Raw genomic sequence first — 15,210 nt, 5'->3', positions numbered from 1 at the left:
TATCCTGAATGCGCCCTATTGAATCTAAAGATAAATAACTAAACGACCATGATTTTCCCGTTGTCATGCTGCATGCACAGAACCGTGTCATCTGGTAATATCATACTACTTAAACATTTTTTATGAAAAATCAATGCTTCTTTTTTATAGAGAGGATATATGCTGTTGGTAAAAGCATTTTTATGACCTATGAAAATGGATAGTATCATGGAGCCTGGTTGTAAACCATGTTTTGTGTTTGGACAAAGTAGTTTATTTACAATATTTTGATTTAACAGCACATCTGTAAAACAGTTTACAACAAGGTCCATGGATATTACATGAAATTAAAGACCTCTGTGGTAAATTAATGGTTTTTAAGATCTGATTGGTGTTTCTTTGTTGTTTTCTGTTTTCCTGGTACATCTCGGTTGATGTAGGTCTCAGCTCTTAATGCATGACACTGTTACCCCCAGCAGAGGTCTGTTTTAATATATGAGTCGCATGTGTTTAGGCATGCACTGGACAGGGGATAAAAGATCTGTGATAATGTAGTGCAATGAATCATTTGTAGCCATGACATCATTTATAGAATACAGAGAGCTGAGAGTTTGTCTTTGTCTTGTAATACATAATTGGTTCTTTTACCTTGAGTGTTTTCTTTTCTCCTTGAGGTTTCTCAAAAGTGAGATGCTAAATGTTTTTCTCAGGATGATCTAGTTGGAATCATTATGGAAGAAAAAGTCAAACCATAAAATATTCTAATAGGGATGCACCGATATGAAAAATTTGTCCGATACAGATAACCGATAATTCTTTATATTTGAAAGCCGATAACCGATATATCGGCCAATAAACCTAAATCCAAATTTTAAATAATTTCTGAGAGCCTGATTACAAAAACAAAAGTCTCACCATTAAAATCCAAGCACACAATTATAATGTTCTCATTACAATTTTATGTAGCCTATATGACTTGTGCTGTGCATGTTGCACTTAACTGTAATTTCCAAGTGATTCCAATCATATTTCAAGCAATTCAAAGCCATCATGGCGAACAGTGCACATCTGAAGTGTCTCAGCTGAAGGAAAAATACATTATTTATCAGCTTTAATATATTGGCCAAATTTTCTTATCTGGCAGATGACATCAAAAAAGAACATGTATCGGCCGATACCGATATGGTGACCGTTATATCGTGCATCCCTATATTCTAATTGTCAAGCAGTCAGATTTAGTTGCCACATATCTGGGAAACAGGATTTTGAGGTTTTAATATTCCTTGCTACGTTTCTTCTTTATTCAGATGGCCACAAGCATCAAAAACCTTGAGGGAATTTCACAAATCCTGAGCTCTTGGTTCACAGCCCCCATTATTGACAGCGTTTACAGCAATGATTTTTATTTTGCTCAGATCTGCAGTCATTGTTGAGCCAATCATCTGCGCAGTAAATGCCACGTGATGGGATGAATATAATATATAAATATGTGTAAATATTTATGTACTTATAATATAGAGAGAGAGATATACTACACTATGGGGTCAGTAAAAAGAAGTAACTTTTAGTCATCAAGGACACATCAAATTGATCAAAAGGAACAGTAAAGACATTTATAATTGTACTATTTTTTTGTCTTTTTGTTGTTTGATTTACATTAAAATGCAGACAGCAGAGCAGCAGGAATATTAGGCTGTTGTCACTTTAAGAGCTCATTACATTCATTTAAGACATAACCGACTATATTTGCAAGGATACTGTTCAAGATGGTTTTGATATAATTTTGTGTTAATTAGAAGATGTGAAAGACAACTCCGTTCAGTATTCGCGCGCTATGGATGTGTGTGAACTTCTCACACAGTGAGTACAATTGAGTTCTCTTTTGTGTCTTCTTGCGCTTGAATATTTAGGCTAGGTTTAAAACCACATGCAAATGATAAACTTTCGCGAAGATGCAGCACTGGCCCGATCGGGACAGTGACAGTGTTGCACAGTTCAATAGTCCAACAGTCCAAAAGGTCCTTGTTGATGAGCCCTGCTGTATTTTGTACAGATTTCATTTTGCTTTGGCAAGTATTTAATTATTTTACCCAGAGAAAAACACTGGATTATCCAACGGACATTATACAGCTCAGTGCCTTCACGCAGTTGTTAAATAAAACATCGGTTTGTTAAATCGCCCTTTTTCATGCTATAGCCGATATGCCGATGGTTGTAAATTGATAAAACAAATTGGCCCATGCATCGGTGCATCTCTAAATGAAAGGATTTTTGAGTTGGTTGTTTTTCATTTTATCATAATACAGGCCTACTTTTGAAAAGTTGCCTATTGAAAAAGGTCAAGTCAAGGTGTAGTTATGACATCTACCACCAGGGCTAACCGGTCTATGCTAACCAGCCGAACCGTCATCCCTTGTTATGTTCTAACTCTTTTTTTCTTTCTTCCTACAGCAGCGACGAAGACAACAAGCCATTGCAGGGCAGCCAGACATCCCTGGACGGGAACGTAAAAGAGAGCGATGACAGTCTCGTGGACTATGGTGAAGGAGGGGACGGCCAGTTCAACGAGGACGGCTCCTTCATTGGGCAGTACACAGTTAAGAAGGACAAAGAGGAGACTGAAGGAAACGAGAGCTCAGAAGCCACATCACCCGTTAATGCCATCTACTCTCTGGCATAGCACTCCGAAAGGGTCACGGCGCCCCCAGCAGGTCGGAGGGTGCCACTACACGCATAAAAATAAATATATATATATAGAGAGAGAGAGAGAATTACGAGTATTCACATTCAACGCACTGGAGTGCATGATCCTTCTGAGCAAGGGATGGGGAGCCAGCCGGTGTTCGGAAACCTTTGTTTGAGGCGTCCCCATGCTCCACACAGACTTTAGTGTGCCTTTAGGGCGACGGGGCGGACTTTCAAGCTTTTCGTGTGGCTTATGCTCTTCTTTTTTATTTTGGAAATCTTTAATCTGCCCCTTCCTCCTCCTATTGTAGCTAGCATCAAAGAAACGGAGATACAAGCACCAGACCTGTGACATATCAACTGTGTGTCGACTCGACTGCAGAACGTCGGCAAATACGTTTATCATATTGATATTTCTGCAGTGAATGATCCTTTTTTTTTTTTTTCACCGCAGACAGATGCGTCCAAAAACATGAAATCTGTATACAGTGCTGGCACGGTTCACTGTGCTTTATAAAACTATGCACTATGTATTATCATTATCATGCTTTTGGGGTTAATATTGGACGTTAGAATCTCATGTTTCCTTTTTAATGTGGATTTTTGCAAAGAAAAAAAAATCTAGTCCTGGCTATATTCTTATATACGCCACTGGACTGATCATGCTTTCATTTGCTGTTGCTCGGTTAATATATTTTCACTGGCTGCAACTATAAAATGCCACCAATATTTATAGGCAGAGGTTAGATGGCATCACATGTAAATGAAGAAAAAACATTATTTTGAAGCATGGTAGTATTTTAGCGCAAAGGACAATGGAGAGGTTGTAATATGAAGAGTTAAATACACAATGATATATTCATTTTTTTTTTATAAGACTTGCTTTATATAGTCCTTAAAAGAGAATAATGATGATGAAATTGATCACATTTGTTTTTCATTCTTTTTTTAATAAGCTTGGTGATGAGTCTGGTGCCTGAATAAGTTTATTCAAGGAGTCTAAAAGAAATTTGGGGTGCATCAATACATCAGTGGCTTGTCAGTTGAGGATTTCTCGAAATGAATAACTCAACATAGACATAGGCAGTGAGTACAGTAAAGAGAAGTGTACATATTGTTTGGGGTTGATCCAGTGTTCGTTCGCGGCTGAGACACTGCCCTGAAGACATGCCACTGTAATTCTAGTGCCACTCGCGGTGGATAGTTCCTTTCTCTATCTGTGCTCTCACACTACTCCCATTCATTTATCTTCTGCACTATTATGTACTTACAGTAGGGTTCAAAAGTCTGAGGCCACATTGAAAATCACCTGGAAATGAACAACATTTTAAGATTTTGAAAAATGTAAACATTCACGTAGTTATAGTCAACATGAAATCAAAATTCATATTTTTTATGGAATATAGCAGTGTTTATTATAAATGATTTATCTGTGCACAATTTTTTAAGTCATGTGCCTTTTTGTAATCAATCACAAAATCAAGTCTTGCTCTACCCTTTTTTTTTTTTTTTTTTTGAGACGCCGTTTCAGTCGGATATACAGTACCAGTCAAAAGTTTGGAAGCATTACTATTTTTAATGTTTTTGAAAGAAGTCTCTTATGCTCATCAAGCTTTATTTGATAAAAAATACAGAAATATTGTGAGATATTATTACAATTTTAAATATTGGTTTTCTATTTTAATATACTTTAAAATATAATTTATTTCTGTGATGAAAAGCTGAATTTTCAGCATCATTACTCCAGTCTTCAGTGTCACATGATCCTTCAGAAATTGATTTGATCAATGTTGGAAACAATTGTGCTTATTTTTTGCAACCTGTGATACTTTTTTCAGGATTCGTTGATTAATAAAAAGAACAGCATTTATTCAAAATAGAAATATTTTCTAACAATATAAATATTTAACACATTTTTCCTGAATATTTATATATTAGAATGATTTCTGGAGGATCATGTGACACTGAAGACTGGAGTAATATTGCTGAAAATTCAGCTTTGCATCATAGAAATAAAGTATATTAAAATGGAAAACCATTATTTTAAATTGTAATAATATTTCACAATATTACTGTTTTTTTTCCTGTATTTTTGATCAAATAAATGCAGGTTTGATGAGCATAAGATACTTAAAAATAGTAATGTTTCCAAACTTTTAACGGTCGCAACTTTCATGCCGACTTTAAGATTTAATTAAGTAAGCAAACATTAATCAATTTGAAATGTTGAGTGAGTCTCTTGTGACTCTTTAAAAGAAAGAAGATCCGCTTCTAGGTTCAGAGCATGGTTTTACACGATCATCTGGTTTTACACAAACTTGAGTTCATTCTGGAATTAAAGCAAAAGCAAAAACAAACCAAATATTAAGATATTCTAAAACTGAAAATGTTTTTCTGATAATATCAAAACAGCGCTAATGCATTTCCACTATAGTGATCTCAAACTTTTGGACCCCTCGACATATTTATCTTGATTTTATTTATTAAAAAAAAATAATAGGGACTAATATATGAATAATTTATTGCTGACTGCACAACAGCTATTTGGAGTCTGAGCTGTGATTTTAGCACATTGTGTAATGTAGGATGAAAACATACTTCAGAGATCAAGGATCATGTTTGTGGCGATGTAAAATAATGAAATGTGATGTCACCATTAAAGGGAGTATGTCTTATTTGTTAATTGTGCTGCTCTTTTTAGTATTAATGTCATTTCACTGCTATTGTGTTAATATATTCGATTTTATTTAATGTCATTTCTACATAACATAAAATGGAAATATTGTGTATTTATTTTTCTCAAAAAAGGCCTTGATCATCATGTAAATATCACTTTTTTTGAGCAGGTTTACCGTGTTACAGTAAGTAAATGATTCATAATAAATAAAATAAAAAAGGTTTTTGGTGCATCCCAAAATGGAAGACTCCATGCACAGATTTGGACTGGGTTCAGCCAGTGGCCTTGGGTATTCGATTAAGATTTTGTCTTCTAATTTTAATTGCATTTAGGTCTCAAATTTGCCTGGCTGACACCGTTAATAACGATGTAAATAGCAAATGCTGTAGAGTTGTACCATTGTAGCATTCTGCACTGAGGATGATACCTTTTTTGTAAGCAACATTTGAATTGTGTTATGCAAGAGAAAATGGTTTGTCATTTCTTGTTCATGTATTACTGCACCACAGGCTCCCATAATGCCTTTCACCTGTGACTCGGCCCAGGGCTGAATATCAGGTCTTAACGTCCTGATCGGGATGCGATGTCCTATACGATGCCTTCGCAGCAAAGAAATACGTGTTAATGAAATGAATTGGGTTCTCTCCAGTATACCTCAAAGCAATACTCTCCTGGTTTGTCTTTCGCAGTTGTTTTCTGCACAGTAGGCCTAGTCTACCAGCTTTTGTCCCAGCAAGTAGTGACTTCCATGCACAGATAACTCTTTAGACGACACGTTGCGGTGTGTTCACTAGACACAGTTTAACATCAAGGCGATTCAAAGTCAGCTTGAACCTATTTTGTCCAACCTTGCCTTGAACGTCTGCAGGCACTTTTATCGTCTTTGCAGATTGTTCCCCATGTCCATGAGTTGTAGGGGACTGGTGATGTTCATAAAATATATACAATTATATATTTGTTGGTATATTGCTTATTCTGTCTTTCTCCCTATGTCAGATCATTTGTGTAGTTATTAACTGGTAACATGCTTAATCTAGTATCCATAAAACAAAGAGGACGATAAATGCCACCGCTGTTCCCATGACACACTTGATTTTTAAATACAGCAAACCCATACATATGATTATTATTGTATTTTTAGACGTTTGTGCATCGGATCATCTTTTTTAAATTGCTTATCATGCAGGTTAACAGTGTTTTTGTTCTGTGAATCTGGCCATAGGAATGGTCAATCATTATTGTTCACCATGTATGCGTGTATGACGAGATGCTGCAACTTAATCTGCTCGAGACGCCTTTCTTTATAGTAAAGCTGTGTCATTTTCTCAACCTTCTGATCTGTCCTTGCCTCTGATTACTGAAGGAACACCTACTGTTTTTGGTTTTGGAAACTTTATACATTCCCACTGATTCATTAGAATCACTTAATCTTTAGATGGGATGATATCTGAGGAAAGTGGAAGTGTAAACTTTTCACTGTTTGAATTTGACAATACTTTTTAAATTCCAGTTTTTACTTGACTTAACGTAGCAGATAGGATGCAGACTTACAAAACTGTAAATTAGTACAAAATTGTACAATTAGAACTGATGTAAAATGTTAAAATGTAATTACATTCAAATAAACTCATATAATATATATCATATATTAGTGCTGTCAAGTCGATTAACTGCGATTAATCGCATCTAACATAAAGGTGTGTATATATATATATATATACACACACACAAACTTTTATGTTATGTGCAATTAATCGCGATTAGTCAATTTGACAGCACAAATAGGCCTATATGTAAATGATAATATTTTTGATTAGGGAACACATATTCTCTATTAACTAGTTTTCCCTCAATAAATTACTAATTACATTAATTGTGGTGGTTATGTTTAGGTATAGGGTATGGATTAAGGGATCTACAATATTGTCATGCAGAATAATTAATATGTGCTTTATAAGTACTAATAAACAGCCAATATGCTAGTAATATATGCTAATAAGCAACTAGTTACTAGTGAATAGTGTCCCCTAATCTAAAGTGTTACCATATATGTATCTAAAAATATATCTTAGTGATGTCAAATTGATTCATCACGATTAATTGATTAATATGTATATGTGTGTGTGTGTGTGTATATGTATACACAGACACGCACACATATACATAAATATAATATATATATGCTCATATATTATATAAACAAAAACTTTTTATGTTAGATTTGATTAATCGTGATTAATCGATTTGACAGCAGTAATATATATATATGTAAATGGTAATATAATATTTTAGATTAGAGAACACATATTCACTATTAGTTTTCCCTCAATAAATTATAATTACTGCTATTAATATATATATTAATAGCTGTTGCCTTTGGCTTGCTCAGTTGGGGATATTTTGGGGATATTTAATTTTATTCTATCAATCAATAAATTCCACTAGAAACAAACTTTGTTGTGTTATTTTATTTTAATACTGTGAAGCTGCTTTGATACAATCTGTATTGTGAAAAGCGCTATACAAATATACTTGATTTGATTTGATTTGATATATATATATATAGTGCTGTCAAATCGATTAATAGTGATTAATCGATTCATATAAATATATATGTGTGTATATTTATATTTACACACACAGACACGCACATAAATATAGTATATAAAATATATAAATATAATAATATAATATTTTATTTTATCATTTTATATTTCAAACACAATTCCAGCAATAAATGCAACCTTGGTGAGCATATGAGACCCCTGTATATAAAAATGAGACTTTTAATATGGAAATTACACATTATATTTTATAAATCCTCTGAAGATCACTTCAATCACGTCAAAATGTAATGTAAAACAGTATAAAGTAGGCCTACAAGATGGAAATACTGAAGTAATCTATTCTAATGAAGTTACCTAAAGTGAGCTTCACATTTAAAGTCTTTCATTTTCATGGTAGGCTAAAAACAATATAGATCTCTATTCATCATTCTCTCCAGTAAACGGCCCCTGGTTACACTACATTTCACTGAGCCACTGCTCTCCCCATTGATTTTGCTCATATCCGGATGACCACAATGACTTCAACAACTTAATGTAGCCGATCCGACTTCTCTCTTTTACTCAGACGGCAGGAGGAACGCACACACACACACACACACAAAGACTGGTGAAATTAATAACAGGCCTGTGACGATAAATCTGTTGTGGAGCCAGGAAAGAGTGCACCTCAGATATATTTTATTTAGGAGAGATGAATACATTTTGCCTTGACCCCCGCGAGACTGGTAAATATTAATGTCCTTTGCCTTCCGCCGTCTGAGCGAAAAGCCAGGCCTTTTAAACACCTGTCACATATATCTCTCACAGACACCATTAGCTAAAATATCAATGTCCAGAGCTTCAAGCCACCTTTCACTTTCAGATTCTGTAATTACTTCCTTAAATAAATGGGGTTAACTTACTCTCTTAATGTAAGTGCATTGACAAAGTGCAGTCGAATGACTCGTGTGAAAGCGTGGCGCAACATTAACCTGAAAATGGTTTTAATTAAATCAAATTGAATTAACGAGTAATTAAATGTTAGCTAAACTAAACTGTAAACAAGTTTATGCAGTTTTGCATGTCAGTCGAGCCTGAGCTTCCCTTTAGAATCAATATAGCCCAATTTATGGCTTCAGAAACCCCATAAAGAAGCTCATAATCTTCAGTCCTAGAGCCCTGTCATAGATATCAAAAGATTATGAAGATCTGTGAGATGATTTGGATAAACACGAGCACTCGGGCAGATATGCCTCGTGCCAGTCATCACATTTTCTGGTCGTCCAGCCAGGTTTAATCTTTCAGAGTGCCCTGTATTTCAAGTCACTCCTTAATTTAGTTTTCCCTCCATCAAAGAGCCAGACTTCAGAAACCATGGCCAAAATCCTGATTGATTCATTTTGCCAAACGGTCTTCTTGTGGCATAGTGTGCAATATTTTAGAGAGTTTAATTATGGAATTGAAAGTTATTCAATTTAATTCGCACCACAAACAGACAAGTGAAGCTTTGAGCAAGTGGCTCTTCACCAGACAAAATATTTTAAGCAACAAGAAGCTCCTAAATACCCATGACCCCAATAATCAAAAAAAATAATCAAAATGTAAAATACACATGCTTAAATCAGGGTTATTATACTAAAACTATGAAAAACATTTCTGTTAACTGAATTAAAGCTGGAATAAAATAAAATATAGGCTAAATATTAGTTGGGGGAAAAAATAAAATGAAAATTAGAAATGTTGCCTTGGCAATAAAATGAAATGAGTTGAAGTTGAAGCACTGAAAGTATTAACTGGAAAGAAATAAAACTAAAACTAAACTAAAACTGAAATAAAAATATAAATTAAACCTAAAAAGCAATATTTTGTTTAAATGCCAAAAGCACATAATAAAATTACTAAAAATGTAACTAAAATTAACATATAAACTAAAAATATTAAATGCTAAATATTAATGAAACTAAAATAAAACTAACACTGGCTGCAATATGTGAAACATATTCCAATACAAAATACAAAATGTAACCGCATATCGCAAATTTCTACAATTATGACCAATAAATAAATAAATATTTTTGGTTTGTTTGTTTATATGTATTTATTAATTTATTGTTAGTGTTGTATTTGTTAGCCCCCAAAATTATTTACATTTATTTATTTATTTACTTACTTAAATCACCAACAAGAGCAAAAATAAAATACATTTTATTTACACTGTAAAAAATTATCGTGATTTTAACGGTAAAATGCTACAGTGAAAAACTGTTAATTGGTTAACATAATTGGTTTTGTACTATATACGGTAAATAACTGTGATAGATCTAATGGTACATTTAATGTAATTTTACTGTAAAATACCGTTAAATTTACAGTTTTTGAAAGTGAAAAAGAACAGCTCATTGTATAATTTACATTGAAAAACCGTAAATTGAAATTCCCACAATTCCCTGTGACACTTCACATTTGATCTATTTTTGTTAAAATAACTATGTTTCTTCGTAGTTTTCTTAGTTTGTTCTAATCAGTTATGTACATTAGGGTTTTATGTTACATTTAATGTTGTTAAATTAATGTTTATTGCATTTTTAAAATTTCATGTGTGTTACCATGATGGTGTTTAATGTTTGTGTGAATGACACTGTGCAGCTTCTATTATATTAGCATTACATTTCTTGTGAAAGAGTTGGAGCTGCTTGTGATGAGCCTTGATTGATCATGTGACTCTCATCACTGCTGTGATTGTTGGTTATCAGTGTATTACAATGGTACAAAACAGATATTAATACTTCAATAGGGCGTTAAATTCACATTATATCAGATAATGAATTACGGTTTATTACTGTAAATTTTGAGATAAGTCTGTAAAACCAATAACGTTGCTACCATATTTTTGACGGTAAAGTACTGGCAACCACAGCTGCCGTTTTTTTACCGTAAAAATCACGGTTTAATTTTTTACAGTGTATTTGATATTAGTGTTAATAAATAGAACACTAACAACAACAAACATGAAAATAAATAAATAAATCAGTTATCCATAATTAATTAATTTAACAATAATTTATTTATACAAATATTTTTTTATGTAGGCTATATACTTTACATACACATTCTGTGGATACATTACATATATTCTAAGGATTTATTTATATTTTGTGTTGACTTTTGCACATTTATGCAAGTAGTGTGAATACGAATCTGTTGACATGGCCATCAAAATAAAAATATGCGCATCTTAAAACCTGCTTACATGCGTGTTGTGAAACAGACCTAACACTTACTTATACTGAACACTTAGCTTTGAACTCATCCATGTTTATGATGCTTTAGTGAACACATTTGTTTTTATTGATTATTTTGTCAGTGAACCATATTTCACATGACATCAGGCTAACTGTCCACTCTGTTAACTGCAAACATGGGCTCTTTGCGTATCAAGGGCAATAAAATCACCAATAACTCTGTTCTGCAAAAGTCGACCACTTTAAAGACGACAGTTGTTCAATCTGCTCATTATCAAAGAATGAACATCATGTTGTAGCAAGTAAGGCTGGATTTAATTGTGTAATTCTCCTTTAAAAGCAAGGGAGAGCCGATGTCAGTCAGTGTCCAGCCATGTCTCACAGCCACCTGACACTTCAAAGGTGAAGACAGAGAGTCTGTCCGGTCTCTTCTGAGACTGATGTTTTTCTCTGTGGTGAAGAGTCAGTGGGATACTGAGACCACAGAGCTTCACTGACAGCTAAACCGCCTGATGTACATCATCAAAGTTACACATTATGATTTGTCAGTTGTGCTAGTTGCTCTGGGGTTTTAATAAATGTTGAGTTTAGACGGGGTCAGATGCAAGCAAAAAGAGTGGTGAGCTACTTTTAAATGTAATGTTTTATCTAAATGTTTTAATCCTGAAAGTGCTTTCAGTCCTAATCTGCATTAGCCTACAGATTCATTCAATCACTACAAAATTCATAATTGCTTACCATGTGCTCATAACTTTTACATAAGACAATGAGTCTAAACAAATATGTGTCTGATGACATGCTGTACACAACACATCATGGGCCATGTTTTAACGATCTAAGCGCACAGTTTTGCTAGTTTAACAGCGGGAAAAATGGTCGGCGCTCCCGGCGCATGGTCTAAAAGGGTTGTCTCTATTCTCTTAATGAGTAATGGGCGTGTTTTGGGCATAACGTGCAATAAACCAATCAGAGTCTCATCTCCCATTCCCTTTAAAAGCCAGTTGCGCTCGCGCCATGACGGATTGCTATTTACAATGGCGGAATTTGCAAGCGGAAAAACTGAACGCTTCTCCAGAGAGGAAACGGGACAAGTCGGATTCCACCATATCTTTATGTACACAATAATAATATTTTACATTGTAATCCTTTTATTTTTAATATTTGCCATGTTTGTGTGCTGCTGTGCGTCCCTGTGTGTGTAATAAGCAAAGTGTACACGTGTTGTGGACCCGCCTATAGGCGCACATTACTAACACGCTCTTTAAATAACAAAAAAAATATTGCGCCATTGACTTTAGAACAGGTTTTAGTTGGTCAATGGCTCAGTAATTTCAGTTGCCTCAAAATAGCAACGCGCCAACAATGCGCCCGAACACACCTCGTTTTCAGACCAGATGCATTTGCTATTTAAATAACGTGGCGCAGGACGTGAAAATGATAATTGCGTCAGGCTGAAACTAGCAAAAATAATTTGCATCTCGCCTGGCGCTGAATTTCTCAGTGGTGTATGATAGGGCCCATAAGTGCCAGTCATCAGTCAAAGCCCTTCCTACTCTGATGACATCACTCAGCATGATACACTTCAGTTCAGCTTAAGTGACTGACCACTTAAATGCATATGGAAAAGTAATGCCAGCTCTTCTAATAGGGTGTCAGACCAAATGAGGTAAGGGTCACACAGTCACTATGGCTAATAGTGTTTTTCAGTTTTTCACAGAAAAACAAATAGGCCTGCTGGTGGTTGCTGCTGTGTCTGGTTTGTCCTCTACACTCGAAAGGCTATAAACATGCCTTGTTCTCCAACCCTTTCCTTCTGTCTCTCTAAAAAACATGACCAATATTGATCCTGGCTGATGGACGTACAGCTGTCTGTCAGGTGACATCTGTTCCAATCTCACTGAGTGCTCCATATGCAATCAGTCATTCTCCAGTCCACTATAGCTGCAGTGTGTGTGTGTGTGTGTGTTTATTGTGTTTGCATGACATTCATCATACACTGTCACTTTAGATATATCCACTACAGATATGGGTCAATGATGTCACAGACATCTTTTTTGTCCAGATCTAAAGATACATTAAAAATGCAATTCAAACAGACAAGACAAACGTCTTCTATATATTTGATTGTTTGCGAGAGATATGGGTCAAATCCACTTTTTTGGCCCAAGTATACTAATAGTATTCCTAAGTATATCTTTTAAATAAAGATATATATATATCGATAGATAGATATCGTTTTTAATTATATATATATATATATAATTTAAAATATTGATCATATTAAAATTAAACTTTGCCCATCAGTGTGAATTTCAGTGTGGTAGTATTTTTTTGTTTATTTTTTTTGTAATATATATGTTTACCCTTCTATGAAAAGGCAAGGTAGTTCAGGTAACTACAAGAAAATGCATATTCATTTTATATTTATTGATATTGATGATTCAAAAATTATATATATTAGTGTTTTTTAAATATATTTTTCAAAAAATAAAGAAAACCAACACAAACACAAAGATTGTATTTCTAAGACTTGTGTTTGTGACTTTTTTTCTTATTTCAACTTTCTTCTTCTCACCAGTAAACAATCAAATCATAATTGTTTCACCTTCATCTACATAAACAAAAGAGAATAAATAAATAAATTAGGAAGCTGCCAGATATTCTAGTGATACTATGGTATGATAAATGCATATTTCTACTTTTCAACATTAATCAGGGACATGTGACGTTCGTCACCCACTGATCATTTATCAAGGAGGAAAAACAAAAAGCAGCCGTGAGTAATCTTATTACCATTCATTTGTCAAACGGCCCTGGTCTGAGCGTCAGGAGGCACTCTGTGCTTAAAAGCTACAGCTTCCATCACTCATCAAGCTCTCAATAATTAATGTCACTTATGGCATCTACACCAATCCAATACAACGCTAATGCCATGCATGGTGGAAAGGTGCAATGGAAAGATGTTTTCCGTCCTTCTGTCTGTCCATCCAAACATCCATTCTTTTAAATCCACGTATGTGGGAAGTGGGAGGAGGCGGGAGGGTTTCCCTGAGGCCAAACGAAAGCAGACTGAACAGCCCCAGCTGGCACAATGGGTGGATGCCACTGGAAGTCAATTAGCTCACATGTCACAGAGACAAACCTCCCTCCCCCTTTCCTTCACTCGTCCCGTTCTTGACAGTGTGGTGCCGGGTGCCTTCGCCTCTAAGCATGAAGAAATGAAGAGTAACTAATCACCCCACGCAAGGGAAGGGGGTCGAAAATAAATACATATGCTATTAATAATTCATTTAGGTCCTCAAAGTCAGAGATATTAATCTTTCAAATACGCATTTCATTACTTCTGCTGTCATCTGGTGTTTTCTAAGTCAGCAGATAATTGGGTTTTCTGATGTGAGCCGCCGTCATTTATTTCTACCTGTTTCACTTTTTAAACCTCACATTAATTTTTTTTAAATTATTATCTGTAAATTATTTTTATAGACTGGAACTAGACGATACAATGGGTCTGAAATATTAAAATTCTGCTTTATCATGCAGAAAGTATCTGACGGTAGTAAAACATGATGGCACGTTTGTGAGGTCATGTTGCCAGATGAATAATTTGGGTCACCTGTAATGTTGATTATATATATAATGTAAAGTAAGTTTGCTCACCTATAGGCTGCATTTATTTAACCCTCTGGTGTTGCTCGTGTGACAGTCAAAAATGACCTTTTTTTTTTTTTTTTTTCAATGTAATATACTATATTTTAGTTCGATAATGTTTTTTGTTTAATATTTTGTATTTTTAGGGGATTTTAAGGTACTAAAATACTATTGACCAGAAAATTAAATTTCCAACTTAAAACGTCGCAAATCTTGAATGCTTTGGAGCACAGACTTAAGTTTGGTCTCTTTTTAAAGGGATACTCCACTTTTTTTGGAAATAGGCTCATTTTACAACTCCCCCAGAGTTAAACAGTTGAGTTTTACCGTTTTCGAATCCATTCAGCCGATCTCCGGGTCTGGCGGTACCACTTTTAGCATAGCTTAGCATAGATCATTGAATCGGAGTCGGACAAGACCATTAGCATCTCTC

At 34.6% G+C, this 15,210-nt stretch overlaps 1 protein-coding gene across 14 annotated transcripts in view; it reads left to right on the top strand.

The window, feature by feature from the left end:
- nfasca (neurofascin homolog (chicken) a) overlaps positions 1-6,675 on the top strand; it is an 82,944-nt gene extending 76,269 nt beyond the window's left edge. For 13 of the 14 annotated variants that reach the window (XM_084100683.1, XM_084100680.1, XM_084100678.1 and 10 more), the window contains one exon: positions 2,431-6,675. In XM_084100683.1, the coding sequence (XP_083956809.1) occupies positions 2,431-2,659 (229 nt within the window). In that variant the 3' untranslated portion in view covers positions 2,660-6,675. The remainder of the gene's footprint in view (positions 1-2,430) is intronic. The other variant, XR_014604262.1, reaches the window with a different exon arrangement.
- Positions 6,676-15,210: the final 8,535 nt, after the last annotated feature.

The sequence above is a fragment of the Abramis brama genome (genome assembly GCF_963993115.1).
Source record: "Abramis brama genome assembly, chromosome: 23".
Lineage (NCBI taxonomy): Eukaryota > Metazoa > Chordata > Actinopteri > Cypriniformes > Leuciscidae > Abramis > Abramis brama.
Note: the sequence above shows the minus strand (reverse complement) of the source record. Positions and strands in the feature narration are given on the sequence as shown.